Below are 16,070 nucleotides of genomic sequence, written 5' to 3'. Positions count from 1 at the left end.
AGTCCTGATTCAGCCGCTGCTGATCAGTTTCAGCAGTGGCTGAATCAGGACGCCTGGGGCAGAGCAGCTGGGGTGCTGCTGGGTTGGTCCAAAAGCGCCGAGGAGCGGCCACGCTACTGGACCAACCCAGCAGCACCCGAGCTGCTCTGCCCCAGGCGTCCCCAAGTTAGCCGCTGCTGAAACTGACCAGCGGCTGACTACAGGAAGCCCGAGGCAGAGTTGCTCTGCCCCGGGCTTCCTGGAATCAGCTGCTGATCAGTTTCAGCAGCAGCTGGCTTGGGGAGCCTGGGGTTCTTAAGTTGAAGCTGTATGTAAGTCAGAACTGGTGTCCAGATTCAGCGGCTGAATCTGGATGCCAGTTCCGACTTACATACAGATTCAACTTAAGAACAAACCTACAGTCCCTATCTTGTACGTAACCCGGGGATTGCCTGTATTGTGTTAAATCTGAGAAACCAGCTGCTGTTTTTGTTGACAACAGCTGAATGGCTTTAAAATTACTTCTCTGAAAACTTCCACTCAATGTGCAGCAGAGGTCAAAAAAAGCAAACAGAATGCTAGGAATCATTAAAAAAGGGATAGACAATAAGATATTGTCTCTATATAAAACCATGGTACACCCACATCTTGAATATTGTGTACAGATGTGGTTGCCTCATCTCAAAAAAAGATATATTAGCATTTTAAAAGGTTCAGAAAAGGGCAACAAAAAAGATTAGGGGTTTGGAACAGGTACCATATAAAGAAACATTAAAAGGACTGGGACTTCTCAGCTTAGAAAAGAGAAGATTAAGGGGGAGACATGATAGAGGTCTCTAAAATCATGACATATATGGAGAAAGTAAATAAGGAAAAGTTATTTACTTGTTCCCATAACATAAGAACGAGGGGTCACCAAATGACATTAATAGGTAGCAGGTTTAAAACAAACAAAAGGAAGTTTTTCTTCACACAGCGTAAAGTCAACCTGCAGAACTCCTTGCCAGAGGAGGTTGTGAAGACCAGGACTTTAGCAGGGTTCAAAAAAGAACTAGATAAATTCATGGAGGTAGGTCCATCGGTATTTATTAGCCAGCATGGGTAGGAATGGTGTCCCTAGCCTCTGTTTGTCAGGGGCTAGAAATGGATAACAGAAGAGAGATAACTTGATGACTTCCTGTTCTGCTCACTCCCTTTGGGGTGTCTGGGCATTGGCCACTGTGGGAAGACATAATACTGGGCTAGATGGACGTTTGGTCTGACCCAGTATGGTCGTTTTTATGTTTGGCCTACTCTGATTCATCCTCTCCCAGACTATCAATCTGTCCATCAGACATCTGTACTGGCGCTTTGAGCTGTACCTTGGTTGCATGCAGGTCAGCAGTTTCCAGGAAAAGCTGCCGACTCAACTCTTCCAATGCATCCACTTCTTGCTGGATAAGGGATAGATCTGGGAAACCAAAAGAGTCAAGGGTAGAATCCTGCAAAACAAACATCCTGAGGTTCCTCCATTCTGGGGCTCCCTACACAGACACAACTTCAGTTTAAATTGAACCAAACCCCCTCCTGTGATACATTTCAAAGCACTCCATTATAACCACACTGGGTAGCATACTCCGTTCAGCAGGGAAAGATAACTGTTCTCTGTATAACAATCAAATGAACACACACTACCAAGTCTCTCAAAAACTGCTTTGTTTTATAACATCTCCATTCTTTAATCTCCACTAAATCTTCCTTGTGCAACTGGCCCTCCATCATCATCTACAGGACTTCTGCTGAGAGTTACAGACTGGTTACCAATTCATTTGAATATACTTCCACACCATCCAATACCCTTATACACCTTTCTGATGGCCCAGGACCTTACCCATATGGCTCTAAGCAACATTCCCTGCCCCCCTGAAGCAGTTTGGGAGATTTGAATCTGAAAGCTCAGCACAGATAGGTTAGCAATAGGTTTCTGTAATTCCCACTGTTTGCCAAATCCACCCAAAACTCAAGAGGATTTCTTTCTACCCTGTTCTCATCAACCCTCTCTCTACACCAACCCTTACCTGAGCAGATGTTCAATATTTTTGTTGTACTCTACTGTGAGCACTTTGGGGCAGAAAATGTTCCTTTGCTTAGTGATGAGCTATGTGATATATTCATGCTTAACAACTGGCCTCCCCATCCTTTTTCCTAATTAAATACCATTTCTTCTCAGCAGGAAATAGCCTGGAGCCACATGGACATGAGAAAGGATACTTTCACTGCCAGGGGCCGATGATGTAACACTTTTTATCATTCCCCAGAAGCCAGTGGGTTTGTTGTGCACTTCCCCTCTTTGAAACATGATCCTGTGGGCCATTGCCATCCTGAAAAGAGAAAAGATTCAGTTCTCAGCAGAGGTGAAAGCAATTGAAATTTCTTACAGGTACTGTTGTATTGCGTGCACACACCCCAGTGGGGGGGGGGATGCTCAGAACATGAGATGGGGGGGGGGGGAGGTTGCGATACAACAGCACCTGTAAGAAATATTAAAGGTGGAATGGAGTGTGGGAGCCTCAGGTCAAGGGTTGGGAGATGCAGGAGTCAGGGCAGGAGCTTGGGGGTAGGGCTCAGGTCAAGAAACTGGGTGTGGGGTGCAGGAGTCAGGGTTGGCATGTGTGAGGAGCGGCTCAGGGCAGCAGGATGGATTATATGTGGATTGGGAGAGTGTAGAGGGGCAAGGGTGTTATTTAGGGGGGCTGAAGATTCATACCAGGATGCTGCTTGTTGTCCTCTTTCACTCTTGGGGAGCGAGAGGGAATCTCACAGCATGGGTCATTCACTCCTCTGCCCCCTTCACTCCCCAGCCAGGAGTGAGAGGAATGCAGGCATGCTGTGTGCTTTCCTCTTGCTCCCAGATGGGAAGAGGAACAGCAAGCAACATTCCTGTATGACTCTTGGTGGGAGTGGGCTTCAGCCTCCCCTGCACTCCCTAAATGGTGTTCTTGGGAGTTGGGGCTTGAGCAGGCCCAGACCAGTGGAAGAATAGGTTTCCAGACAGCCCCTTTAAGCTGTCTGACTGCCTGCAGTTTAGTAGAAAGCCACTGGAGCTCAGCTGGGAGCATGCCATGCCTCCTCCTGCAGCGAGTGCCCCACCCAGATGGCTCTTTCTTGCCAGAGCAGTGCATGGGGGTGTTCCAACTTACTGTCACCTCTGACTCGCAGAATAAGATGCATTCTGCTGCAGCCATTTGTAAAACTTACTCAGGGCAGAGAGACGTCCCAATCATCCACCCAACCACCAATCCTGCTCCAAAACAGACATCTCACTCAGCTCAGGAACGAAATCCAAACCTAATTAAATAAGCTGCCAAGCTATTCATATTTCAACAACACAGAATGGATTTCACACCAATTAAAAATAAAGATTCAAATGGTGTCTCAATCATGTGACTTGTCAGCTTTCCATGTCTTCTTCCAGATCATGTGACTTTCCGTGACCCCACAACCGATCAAATGCCTCTTTTCCATGGAACCTCAGTCACTATATAACTGTCTTCTCCCCAGAGCTATAAGGACTGGACTGAATATCATTACTGGGCTGTGAGACAAGCTTTCATAAAGCAGAATCATATAAAGCCATTATAGGACTAGACTGTTTAATGCTGTAGACCAGGGCTACTCAACATGCGACCCACTGCCCATTTGTTTGCAGCCTGTGATCCGGTTTGTGTTTATGTGGGGCTCAACAAGTGGTTCCTTGAACATGGCCTCTACTGGGAACACACTCCACAACGGCAAGGCATCTCCCAGGTGGAGTGAGCACTGAAAAACACATGTGGATGGGCTGGCTGGAACAGATGGGAACAGGATGTCGGCTTTTCTAGCCCCAGGAAGGAGGTGCTTTATGTGAAAGAAGCTATTTGCATATACTTGCATATTTAGTTGCATATACATGCAAATATACTTAAGTTGAGGCCCTCAGCATGTGCTGTGAGTATCATTGTGGCACCTGGGGCTTCCAAAGTTGAGTAGCCCTGCTCTAGTCTAGCCCATCTATACAAGACTTCAAGAACTGGATCAAATACAAAATCAGCTGCTGTATACTGTGCTTCATGCTCCTATTTGGACTACAACATAATCCCTATAATCACTGCTGTCACCCACCCTCATTACTTCAACATTTTGCTACACTGAAATGTGAGAACCACTTATCCAGACTTAAGTTGAAACCTATTCTTAGCACTGCCGATGCAATCTATGATTCCACTGTGTTTACTGGTCCCCTTTTTTGTATCCGCAGCCAGTACTGCCACATTTGGCATCATGCCCTTTTTAAGGGCTTGATAATTATTAAGCTAAAGCAGCCCACCCTCCCAACTCAAAATATGGAGCCTTATGACACCTAGCACAGCACAGAGGAGAAGTTCTCCAAAAACAGAGAACTTATAACTATCTAATTCCTCCCTATCACAAAAATATATGGCTGGAAAGGACCTGAAAAGTCATCAAGCCCAGCCTTTGTGCTGAGGCAGCACCAAGTAAAACTTAGACCTGTGGTCACCAACGGGTCAATCACGAGCTACTGGTCGATCTCGAGGCCTTGACCAGTCACTCGCGAGGCATCCTGTCCGCCCCGCCCCCATTTCCCTCCCACCCCTCAGAAGCCCCACTACCTACCTCAAGAGAAAATGGAGGTAGTGTCGGCTTCAGAAGTCCCGCAGCTTAGCGCCACTTCCGGCAATTCCAGAAGTGCACTAGCTGCTCTGCCGGCCCCCTGCACCGCACAGGACAGGTGAGTCAGCCCCGCGGGAGGCGCGCAGGGGATTTCCCGGCACGCGGGGGGGGGAGGTTGGCCCCGGGGCAGGCGCGTGCGCGGGGCTTCCCTGCGCGGGTGGGGGGGGTCGGCCCCCTGGGCAGGCACGCACTGGTTTTCCTGGGGGGTGGGGCAGGAGGAGAATGCTGGGACGAGGGAGATGAAGGGGACTCTCTGCCCCCACTGGCACCCCACTCCCGAGCCACAGAACGCTGTCCCCACTCCCCTGTCCTCAGCTACACAACGCTGTCCCCACTCCCGTCCCCACTCCCCTGGCCCCAGCCACAGAACTCGGTTCCCATTCCTGTCCCTACTCCCCGAACTCTGTCTCCACTCCCCTGTCCCCAGTTACAGAACTCTGTCCCCATTCCCATCCCCACTGGCACCCTGTCTCCAGCTGCAGAAACCTGTCCCCACTGGCACTCTGTCCCCTGCTGCAGAACTCTGTCCTCTGCCCTCCTGTTCCCTCTCCCCTACCCCCAGCCGCAGTACTCTGTGCCCACAAAATGTATAATTATAAATGCTTCATTTTAGATTTAAATAGCATGAATAAAAAACAGACCATTTATTTCATAACTATAAACACGTGATTTTAATTGTATGTATCTCATAATTTAAAAATAAACTGTTTATCAGAGTGTGTAAGTAAGGGCTGGGGATAGCAAGTGATGGACAGGAGGAGAATAAAGAGGGTGGGGCTTCAAGGAAGGGGCGGGGCTTCAAGGATGGGGCGGGGCGGTAGATCTTCACCTGTTCTGAGATTTAAAAAGTGATCTTGGGTGTAAAAAGGTTGGAGACCACTGACTTAGACAATCCCTAACATGCATTTGTCCAATTTTTCTTGTTCCCTTGACAGGGATACCACAACCTCTCTTGGAAGCCTTTTCCAGAGTTTAACTACCCTTAAAGTAAGAAAGTTTTTCCTAATATTTAACTTATATCTCCCTTGCTGAACATTAACCCTGTTCCTTCAATGGACATGGAGAACAATTGCTTGCTATCTTCTTTATAACAGTCCTCAACGTTGCTGAAGACTTATGTCCCCAGCTTGGTCATCTTTACTTAAGACTAAGCATATCCAGATTTTTAACCTGGCCCTCATACTTTTTTATAAATCTTTTCTTTTTTTCTGCTCTCCTTTGGACTCTCTCTAATTTATACACATCTTTCCTAATGTGTGGTAACCAGAACTGGACATAATACTCCAGCTGGGGCCTCATCAGTGTCAATTAGAGCAGGACAATGCCCCTAAGAAAGAACAATCAGGGTGTTTTCATCAAGCTCTCTTCCACTCACCTCTAACATTGACAGGTGTACAACACATTTAATCCCAAATAATCTCCAATTTCTTTAGTGTCTAGATGCTATACTGTGCTAAAGTGAAATGCAGCCACTTCTGGGGTAAAGTGCAACCAGCACACAACATTCTGTACAGCAACACGGGAAGTAAGGAAACATGTGGTCCACAATACAAAGGCAAATCCCAACTCATAAAAAGTGGGCTATTTAATGCCTACAAAGAAAAGGTAGGAACTCAAATTGTAAGACCAAATACTGAAAACCAGACCCAATCTGCATGGAACCCAATGCATCTACTTTGGAAGGAAGAAGGGCTGAGCTGCCCCTACCTATTCATAATTTTAACTATAGTTTTAGAGAATCTATGCAATTCAAACCCAAGGTGCTTCCATCATGAAAGATTTGCCTCTAAATGATATCCTCTTGTATGCCTTGAGGCTGGGGTCTGATTAGTCTGTATGACTGGGCCTAAGAAGAGCAGCACATTAGAGAACAATTTTTGAGCAAAACAAACAGTGGGAAACCTATTTGCAATACTCTTCTATATCTGAACAGAAAGAGGCCATTAATAACGGTTAGTAACAAAGCAGAGAAGCTGCTGGGACTAGCGACTGTAGAGAACAAATTGCAATTTTTTCCTCCAGTTCTACCAAACAACACTATGCTCAGATTAACAGAACTCTGTTTTAAGCTTTTCCTTATATACACACATCAAGTCCAATTATGTGATTGGACATCTGTCTGGAAAAACAAACAAAATCTCAGTATAATCTTACTGTATGATCATAGCAATTTGCATTTTATATGACAGGCAAGAGATTTAAATATCAGGTGTTTACCACACTACAGATGCCATTTCCTAATAGTCTACGGGTGGCTCTGTATCCAGAATGTTTTCTTACTGGTAAAAAGCAGGCCTGATCTGGCAGCAGCAAGTCCCAACCATCTCTACCAACCCTGACAGCAACATGGCAACCAGTGACTAGAGGTCCCAAAGCACTGTACTTCGCAGCTAAGATACTTGGATCAAGATGCAGCATTGTATGTAAACTATGAAGGCCACACTTCTATACTATGAGAGCAGCTATTAACTGTGTTGTGTAACAGTCAATCCACATTAAACCATGGGTTTTGGGTTTGATTAAGTCTCTTCCCACTTACTGTCTGCTAAAATGTCTCTGCAATTACTGACTGAACTTTAGTTCACTAACAGGTTTTGGAATTTCTCCATCTTCTCCCTTTACAATTTAAATCAGATCTAGAATTTGAAGGGGAGTTAATCAGCCACGTCAGTGAATCAGCCAGCAGAGCAGTAAACTAGAAGCCCTTGTGCAGCAGATACATTATAACACTATTATAATGTGTTCCAAAAGCAGTTGTTTGGGGTGGGGGGTGAGGGGAGGGAAGGTTACTCCCATTTCTTTGCTGTGCAAATTTGGTGCCAGGTTGACAGTCTAGGAGAGTGAGGTCCCCTGTAAATCTGCAGAATGGCTACAGCCAGATCTATATTAGGGATGTTAGCTAGTGGGTAATACAGGGGTGGCAATAATTTTAATGGAGGGCCACTCCAAGATTTTGGTAAGTGGAGCACTTCTGTGGAGAGGACACGGAGCCTGGGATGGCGGCTGGGGTATAGAAGGGAGCTTGAGATAGAGGACTGAGGTGCAGGAGGGAGTGTGGGTTCTGAGAGGGAGATTGAATGAGGGGGTTGTGATCTGGGACAGGGACTTGGGGTGCAGGATCCAGGAAGGGTTATGGATGCAGAAGAGGATTCTGGCCTGAGGGAGGTTTCTAGGAGGAGGTGCAGGGTCTAGGAGGGGGTTGTGTCCTAGAAGAGGTGGGGAGAGGGGATACAGAGGATTTCGGTGATGACCTGGGCCAGGGAGTTGAGGGGAGGGAAGGGTTGGGATGCCATAGGAAGGCTCTGGCTGGGAGGCACACACTTGGGCGGCTCCCAGCCAGCAGTTCTGCAGGTACCTAAGATGAGCTCCCTGTCTATGAGCTGGGCAGGCTGCTTCATGTGGCTCTGCTCCAGCACAGGGAGGGAAGGAGGGAGCGGGGGAGTGAAGAGGCTTCATTCGTTGACCCTGATTTCCACAAAATTTCTCAGTGCCTCTTGGCCGAAAACTAGCCAAGGGGGGGGGCTGAGGGATTTTGCTGGGGGGGGGGGGGACATGAATCCTTAGCAGTTAGTGAATAATGAATATAACACATAATCAATAATGAATAATGAATATGCAAATAAAATGTTACTGGTCTACAAAAAGTTTATGAATGGGTTTGCTGGTCCACAGTTTAATACAAGTTGGGAACTACTGCACTAGCGCAAGGAATCTTATCTGATACAATCATGCAACTACTTCCTAGTGTTCCTTGTAAGCTATGTGCTTGTGAGGCCACTCAGGAGAAATTCACACACCACCCAGATGATTAGCAGAGCACCCACAACTAGGTTTTGAGTTTCTATTGGTGGTGCACATTGACACATGCCTCAGCGTACATAAAAAAAATTGTTCTTCATGTGTATGGAAAAGATTAGAGGGAACATTGCCCACCGCTCTGTCCTGCTGGGCCAGAAACTCTGGTCTCCCCCAACAAAGGTACAGAGTTGTGGTAACAGCCCCCTAGCATGCAACATAGGCACTGAGCAACTCAGCTCTAGAAAGACTTAGTTACAGGGACTTGTAAGCATCCAGGAGCACAGTCCCAAATGGGACAAAAACCGCAAATAAATCGGTCTTTGTATCAAAGTTTTACACAGAGCAAGCTCAAACTTCGCTCTTGTTATCAATGAAAGAGATATGCACAACCGCTGTCTTCCTCTCCAGTATCAATTATTTACGCTGGGTTTAATAATAAATGAAAGTGAAGTATAAAAAGTAGGAAAAAAGTAGTTTTTCCAGGTATTCTTGTGTATCCTCTTATCGTGGGGAAACGGTTTAAAAAACCAGCTGAAGATAATAATTGTTTGCTCCTCATCCCTTAAACAGAATTTCCCAAGGGCAGGAATCCTTTGTTCAATTCTCTCCCCGCCACTCCCCTACCAGAAGAATACGAAATTCAAGATGGATTCCAACACCAGGTGGCATGGTCACATGTCTTTGTAGAACCAATCACAGTTTGGGCTTATGGGATAAAACAAAAGTATTTACAGATCATTGTCTTCAGAACCGAACCATTACGTTCCTAAAGCGCCTCTAATGGCTTTCACTAGAAGACCTATATTAATAAACAGGTTTACACTTTATATTTCTAACTTCACGTACAAGAATAATCCATACACATAAATATAGATATTCCTGAACGATAGGTTACTTGCCCCATTTTGCAAAAAGCATATTTGAATTATGCATGTTCATATCCCAGGCTACATTTTCATAAAAAAATACGGGGGCATAATGTCATACTCACCTTTTCTTCTTACTGATGATCATGTCTATGGTTTGGAGCAGACGACGTTCCAGGGCTAAAATATCTGCATCTGTCACATTCCTGAAATTTACAAACAATATCCTTGGTACTCCACTCAAAAAAAAATGTGAATAAGGACAAGCGTGTCGGACAACAAATTGGAACTGAAGAGCCTACGTTAAGAGAGCATACACCAGTGATGGAAAGGGTCTTGCATTGTAGCTGGGACAGCTAGAATCAGCAGGCTTGGGTTTAGGAAAGGAAGGACCAGAACGAAACCTGTGCAAAGGCCTAGGGGAACAGATATGGGAAGATAGAAAAATCTCAAGGAATGTACAGAATAAAATTCCAAGAGGCTGTGGTTACCTGAGAAAGTAGGACATGTACGTGTATGGACAGTTGACAGCACCAAATCCAGAAAGCAGAGCCATGAGTGTCACTCCAATCACACCCACACGGCTGATGAGCTGCTCTATGGACAGGATTCCTGAGACACACAAAACAATGTCAGTAAGGGATTATTTTTACTGCATTGCTTTATACTTTGGTATCCTCATGAAATAATACAGCAATTATTTGATTACTTAGCCAAACTAACTGCTTCAGAGTCCAGGTGTCAGAGGTATTTCAAAACGTATGAGGCAGGTGGTAGGGAGAAGAGGAAGAGAATGATCTCCCAGGGAAGCACATGGAAAACTCAGGTTTTAAAATAGGACAGGAAACTAAAGCTAAAAAGAGTCTGTAGGAGACTAAATCACTGGCCCAGAAGTGACTAGTTTTAGTCACACGATGGCTGTTGGGCTTCATTTTCTAGCAGACATCTGTCCATGTTACCAAGTCCACTCTCACAACTAGCACTATATGGCAACAAAGGGTATCATTCTCAGCAAAATGGCCAAGAACTGATGAAACTTCTAAGATCAAAACTGGCCCCTCACTTGCAGAAGTGAGCCCTCCTACACCCATGTGTCAGATCTGATATGGACAGGGAGATGCTTACGCTGCTGCTGGCTCTGCTATAGCCAACTTATAGATACACATTATCAGAGGTACTGTGGTACCTCTTATGGAAGATCTTATGGAATTACATTTACATATTATTGTGAGCAAGGATTTGAGGGAGAGATGACAAATATTACAGCCTCGAGCAGTACTTTTGAGATCCATTGTTTCATCTGAATAACTATGTCGAGTTCTACTACATGGAACAGGACTCCCTCAGCTCCTCAAGAAACTAAAACACCTGGTAAATAAAGTGTCCAGCGGCCCACCAGGGGCTAGTCCTGGCGAACTTCCTGCAGGCTGCTTGCGGCATGTCTACACTGTGCACTGCTTTCAAAAGAAGATATGTAAATTCGGCGTGAATTTGCATATCTTCTTCTGAGATCATTTTCAGAAGAGTTTTTCACACACACAAAAAGCCATCTAGATGTGGTTCTTCTGAAAAAACCCACTTTTTCGAAAGAACCCTGTACACCTCTTCTTTTTTTTTTTTGGAAGAGGGGTTCTTTTGAAAAAAGTCCCCCCGCCCCCCGAAAGAACCGTGTCTAGACTACTTTTCTTCCCCCCGCCAAAAAACTGTTCTGAAAACGGGATCAGAAAATGTACTGAATTTGCATATCTTCTTTTGAAAGTCACAGGCAGTCTAGACATGCCCTATTGCCCACCTTTGCAGTCATGGGTGCCCTCAAGGGACCACAGAGGAGGGATACAGGTGCAGTTGCCATGAAGTGTGAGTCACTGACATTTTATATTACTGCTAATTTCACACTAAAAATACTACTTCAATAAAAATACACAGACTTAAGCTCTGCATTGCAGCCAATGCTGTTTAATATTTTAATATTAATATTTTATCAAAAAATGGGATTAAGTTTCAATTGTCCTTCCCAATTTTCTCTTGCCTGTCACAAGCACACACCAGGTTTTCATAGGTATCTAGTACCATAGACTCGTAAACACTGCTCACCTTTGGGAAATGGGTTATAAAGCAGCAGCCACACATTGCATGTTTGAAGTTTATATGAATGTGAAGCCGAGGTGGCTGACAGCCAGGCCACATTTCATGCTTCAGAGAAGGGAAATAAATGATGAAAACAATACGAAAGGGCTTTAACAAAAAGGGGCTGAGACCACAGAGTCATGTGCAGCCAATGCAGATTTACACCAATTAGAGAACAATACACTGGCCTTTTGCCCCACATGTTGTTATATACTAGCAAGTAAAAAACAGATGCCTTTAAAAATGACATGTTAAATTGCTTAAAGCAAGATATCCCTAGCTTTTCCTAGCATTTCTCCTCTTCTGATCAGAGAGGAGACATACACAATATTCATTTTATAAAGCCAGAATGGGAGAAACAAAAATTTTAGTGGAAAACTAATTAAAAGTATATATTATCACACTGGTGATGCAGCAGAAGGCACTCTTCTCTCATAGTTTCTTTGAGCCAAGGCCTGCATATAATGCTACGGGGCACTATGTGACTGAAAGTGCTGTGTTTAAGACTAAACGTTAAAAATGAGATCCTTGAAATTTCTAATGGTCAAAGATTTAATGGCACTTTTGCACATAAAACATCCTGGCCAAATTCCAGTTGGATGGCTACAATCTGCCAAACCGAGCTCCTCCTGTAGTTTTAAACTACTTTCCCCCTACTCCTTAAATTGTTGTGCAATGTTGCTCTACACTACTGAAAAGCTACTATATTCAAACCCAAAGAAAAGTAGATTTCAGTGGGATGTGAAATAATCAGGCACTATTTCACAGAGATAAAAAAATGTTTTGGAATCATGGGTCAAGTATCTCAGGGTATGTCTACACTAGCCCCCTAGTTCAAACTAGGGAGGCTAATGTAGGCATTCGAAGTTGCAAATGAAGCCCGGGATTTAAATATCCCAGGCTTCATTTGCATCTTCCCGGGCGCTGCCATTTTTAAATGTCCCTTAGTCCGAACTCCGCGCCCGCGGCACAGAGTAGGTAGTTCGAATTAGGATCTCTAATTCGAACTACCGGTACACCTCGTTCCATTCATTTGCAACTTCAAATGCCTACATTAGCCTCCCTAGTTCAAAGTAGGGGGCTAGTGTAGACATACCCTCAGCTATTATAAGGTCAGACCGCACTGTTAATTTTCCCTTTCTTCTTTGGTCCTTTCAAGGATGGGGCTCACCAATGAGGGAGAATTCATCCATTAAGCATTGAAGGAAGGATTCTGCAGACATTCTTGTGCACAGAATTCTCTCGTTTCAATAGAAGCTGGAGAACACAATGATAAATATCAGGCCTCAAGAATTCAGTACTGACTATTCAGTAATGGCTGTTGATTTTTCTAAGTTTTTTTCTAACATGGACTTACTTTAGCATCCACAAGAAAAGAAAGAGTAAATATGGTGATCAACATTTAAGGCTTACATTTTCAGTACTCCCAAATAAGCAGGAAAAGTATGTTAAGTTCCTCTGGAATCCAGATTTGCCCATCACTTCCTGGCCTGCTAGATTTTTGCTGTTTTCAGGAAGGAAAACAATCCTGATGAATCAAGCAGTCCAGTTTGAACCTGTGTTGCGGTGACACTAAAGGTTCATGGGGGTTTCCTGACTGTCAGAGCTTATCCTCAGGAGTAAGCAACCAGCTATGAAATGTACTTTGGTTCACAGAGTTGCCAGGAGCCAGACAGTGAAATGCTGAAGCACTATCTCTGCAAAGGAGGAGGAGAATATATGCATATGAAACTCACCATGTTTTGGGCTGAGGATAGGAAATGGATCTCCTAGTTTCCAGAAGAAATACATGAACGTCAACCAAACAACACAGGAAAAGAGTAATCTTTGTCTATGCACTGAGAAAAGAAAGAAAAAAAGGCAGTATTAGGAAGTTCCTCGGTCTAGGCTTCATGAAAGGCTGCAGAATCACTGCATTGGTCCCAAAACTGTGCTGCATACAGATACAAAACGAGAGCAATCTGGCACTGCTACAATGCTAGCAGTATCTAGTACAGCCGTGGTCAATCCACAGCTCGCGAGCTGCATGAGTCTCTTGCCCCCCAAAAGTGCAGCTCACGAAGATGCTCCTGCGTCCCCACATCCCTCAGTGGCCCCCGCCCCCTGCTGGCTCCTCCAGGTTTCCCTGTGCTTATCAGGTCAGGGCTGCAGGGTTTTAAAAATGGTGCCCAAGATGGCGGCTGTCTTAACGGGGCAGCCTCCTTTTTAATTTATTTTGGGGGGGGGGGGGAAGAGAAGCTTGACAATTCTGGTGTGGCTCTTCGCATGTCTTCCGCCGCTGTTTTGGCTCTCTTTGTTAAATGGGTTGACCACCCCTGATCTAGTACTTTACTGTTTAGGAAACTGACCAATCATAAAAATGGCTCAGTCACCTGACAGGCACAATCAAGAGTAAGGAGTCATGCAGTGATGTCCCTTTGTGGAAGTTGAGAGTGAGCTCCCAAACAAATAAGGAAACATGTTGCTAAATATTAAGGATCCTCCACAATGGTTAATTAAATTACTTTCAGACTGAACAGTCTTGTCACATTGGAAACCCTGAAAACTTTCTGAGATGAGGAGTTACCCAATCAGAACTGACACAGTAGGAGGAAAAATGGGAGGTATCCTTCAAAGAGAAAAGGGCCTGTCCCACACTGAGGCATAATTCTCAGACTAATCAATCTCACTTCAGTAAATCTGCATACTCACATAGTCGAATATTGCTCACAACAAAATAGCCAATGTAAAAAGGCACCATGAAGACAAGCACAAGCAAAATCACACACAGGTTCAGTTTCCAGTGAAAATACCGGGAGCTGAAAAGAAATCAGAAGACTAGTCAGGGCCTGATCATAATCAAAGGATTAAAGCTGAACATAACTCATCCCCCTCCTTCACACTTTTACATAGCTAGGTAGCACCTGCCCTGAAAGCAGCACTCTGGGACACCCCATACTGTATCTTACTCTAGAGGTCACAAATGTGCAAGGTAAGGAATTAGCATACCAAAACACAGCAAGGGGCCAGCTAATCAAGTATCCTATGTCCACAATGGTCAATGCAACTCCATAATTGAGCACCTAACTGAGCAGTAAAGCAAAAAAAAAAAAAAATCCTAATTCTAGCTAACAATCAATGTATGTCCCAAAGCAGGAAAATCTGAGAACGCCTGTCAATTTTTCCTAACCACTTTAATTATATATGTTCTTATTTGACAGTAGTACTTATGTGGAAATATCTCTCTCACTTAAGTGTATTCTTCGTCTCTGGAACTTGTATTGGGAGAAGTAGATTTCAGTATATCCATTTTAAATGTATTGCCTTTTCATTTCCTTAAGGCTACGTCTACACTACAGGCTTTTTGAGCAAGAAGCCTTTTATGCAAGAGTTTTTGCACAAAAACTTCTTGCACAAGAGCACGCCCACACATCAAAGCACACTGCAAAAGTGATGTGCTTTTGCACAAGAAAGCGTCCTCACTGCATGGACGCTCTTGCGCAAGAAAGCTCTGATAGCCATTCTGTGAATTCTTGCACAAATTCTTGTGCAAGAATTCTTGCACAAATTCTTGTGCAAGAATTCTTGCACAAACGGGAGTCATGCCTCATAAAAGGAGGTTTACCTACGGTGGAAAAAGGCCTCTCTTCTGCCATTTTACTCTTGATTTCCTTGCGCAAAAGCGCATTTGAGGTGTGGACGCTCCATGGGTTTTTGCACAAAAACCTTGCAGTGCAGACAGCCTAGATGTGTGCACTCTTATTCTTGTACCATGGAAAGAGGTAAGTAAGAGCATCCAGTTGCCAGTCTTTATATTTCTGTTTAATCTCCCCTTTTTCTACCGTTTTTTGAAGACCTGATATGTTGAACTCTGTTTTTCTATGGAAGTCATCACTCCATGTCTTCAGTCATTTTAGATTAGTCAAGCAATAGTGATTACAAGATGAGAATGTATCATCAATTTAAAACTTACTGCCATATCATTCTTACTCTTCAGCAAACATAACATCTTATTTGCTACTTTCATCACCACAAAACACTGAGCAAATACTCTCTGCAGCTTTTATAATTACAGACCACTTTGCAAACATTGTCTGAGGGAAACAGCATAAACAGAATCATCATTTTGTAGATGGACAAACTGAGAGGGAGGTACGGGACTTAACCAATTACAGTAAAACTCCGATGGTCCGGCATCTGATGGTCCGGCACCATCAGGAACCCGGAAGTGCTCCGGGCAGCCGGACCATTGGAGCTGCTCTGCCCCCAGCTTCCCCGATTAAACCGCTGCTAAAACTGACCAGCGCTGAATCCGGGAAGCAGGGGACAGAACAGCTGGAGTGCTGCCGGGTAGGTCCAGTAGCGCTGCCCCTCGGGGCTGCGGGACCACCCGGCAGCACCCCAGCTGTCCCGGATTCAGCCACTGCCGAAACTGACCAGCGGCTGACTCCAGGAAGCCTGAGACAGAGCAGCTCTGCCTCTGGCTTTCTGGAGTCAGCCGCTGATCAGTTTCTGCAGCAGCTGACTTGGGGACACCTGGGGCAGAGAAGCTGGGGTGCTGCCGGGTTGGTCCAGTAGCGCCGAGGAGCGGCGCTGTGGGACCAACACGTC

General features: G+C 44.8%; 1 protein-coding gene across 1 annotated transcript in view; it reads right to left on the bottom strand.

Moving 5' to 3' along the window:
* GPHRB (golgi pH regulator B) overlaps nucleotides 1-16,070 on the bottom strand; it is a 41,563-nt gene that overhangs the window by 15,810 nt on the left and 9,683 nt on the right. Inside the window, exons 4-9 of the mRNA XM_075909471.2 lie at nucleotides 14,172-14,278; nucleotides 13,217-13,318; nucleotides 9,845-9,965; nucleotides 9,479-9,559; nucleotides 2,230-2,339; nucleotides 1,341-1,429 (exon numbers count right to left, since the gene is read on the bottom strand). Of these exons, the coding sequence (XP_075765586.1) occupies nucleotides 1,341-1,429; nucleotides 2,230-2,339; nucleotides 9,479-9,559; nucleotides 9,845-9,965; nucleotides 13,217-13,318; nucleotides 14,172-14,278 (610 nt within the window). The remainder of the gene's footprint in view (nucleotides 1-1,340; nucleotides 1,430-2,229; nucleotides 2,340-9,478; nucleotides 9,560-9,844; nucleotides 9,966-13,216; nucleotides 13,319-14,171; nucleotides 14,279-16,070) is intronic.

This window comes from Pelodiscus sinensis, chromosome 1 (genome assembly GCF_052426305.1).
Source record: "Pelodiscus sinensis isolate ZL-2025 chromosome 1, ASM5242630v1, whole genome shotgun sequence".
NCBI classification, from domain to species: Eukaryota; Metazoa; Chordata; order Testudines; family Trionychidae; genus Pelodiscus; species Pelodiscus sinensis.
This window is presented reverse-complemented; position numbering and strand designations above follow the sequence as displayed.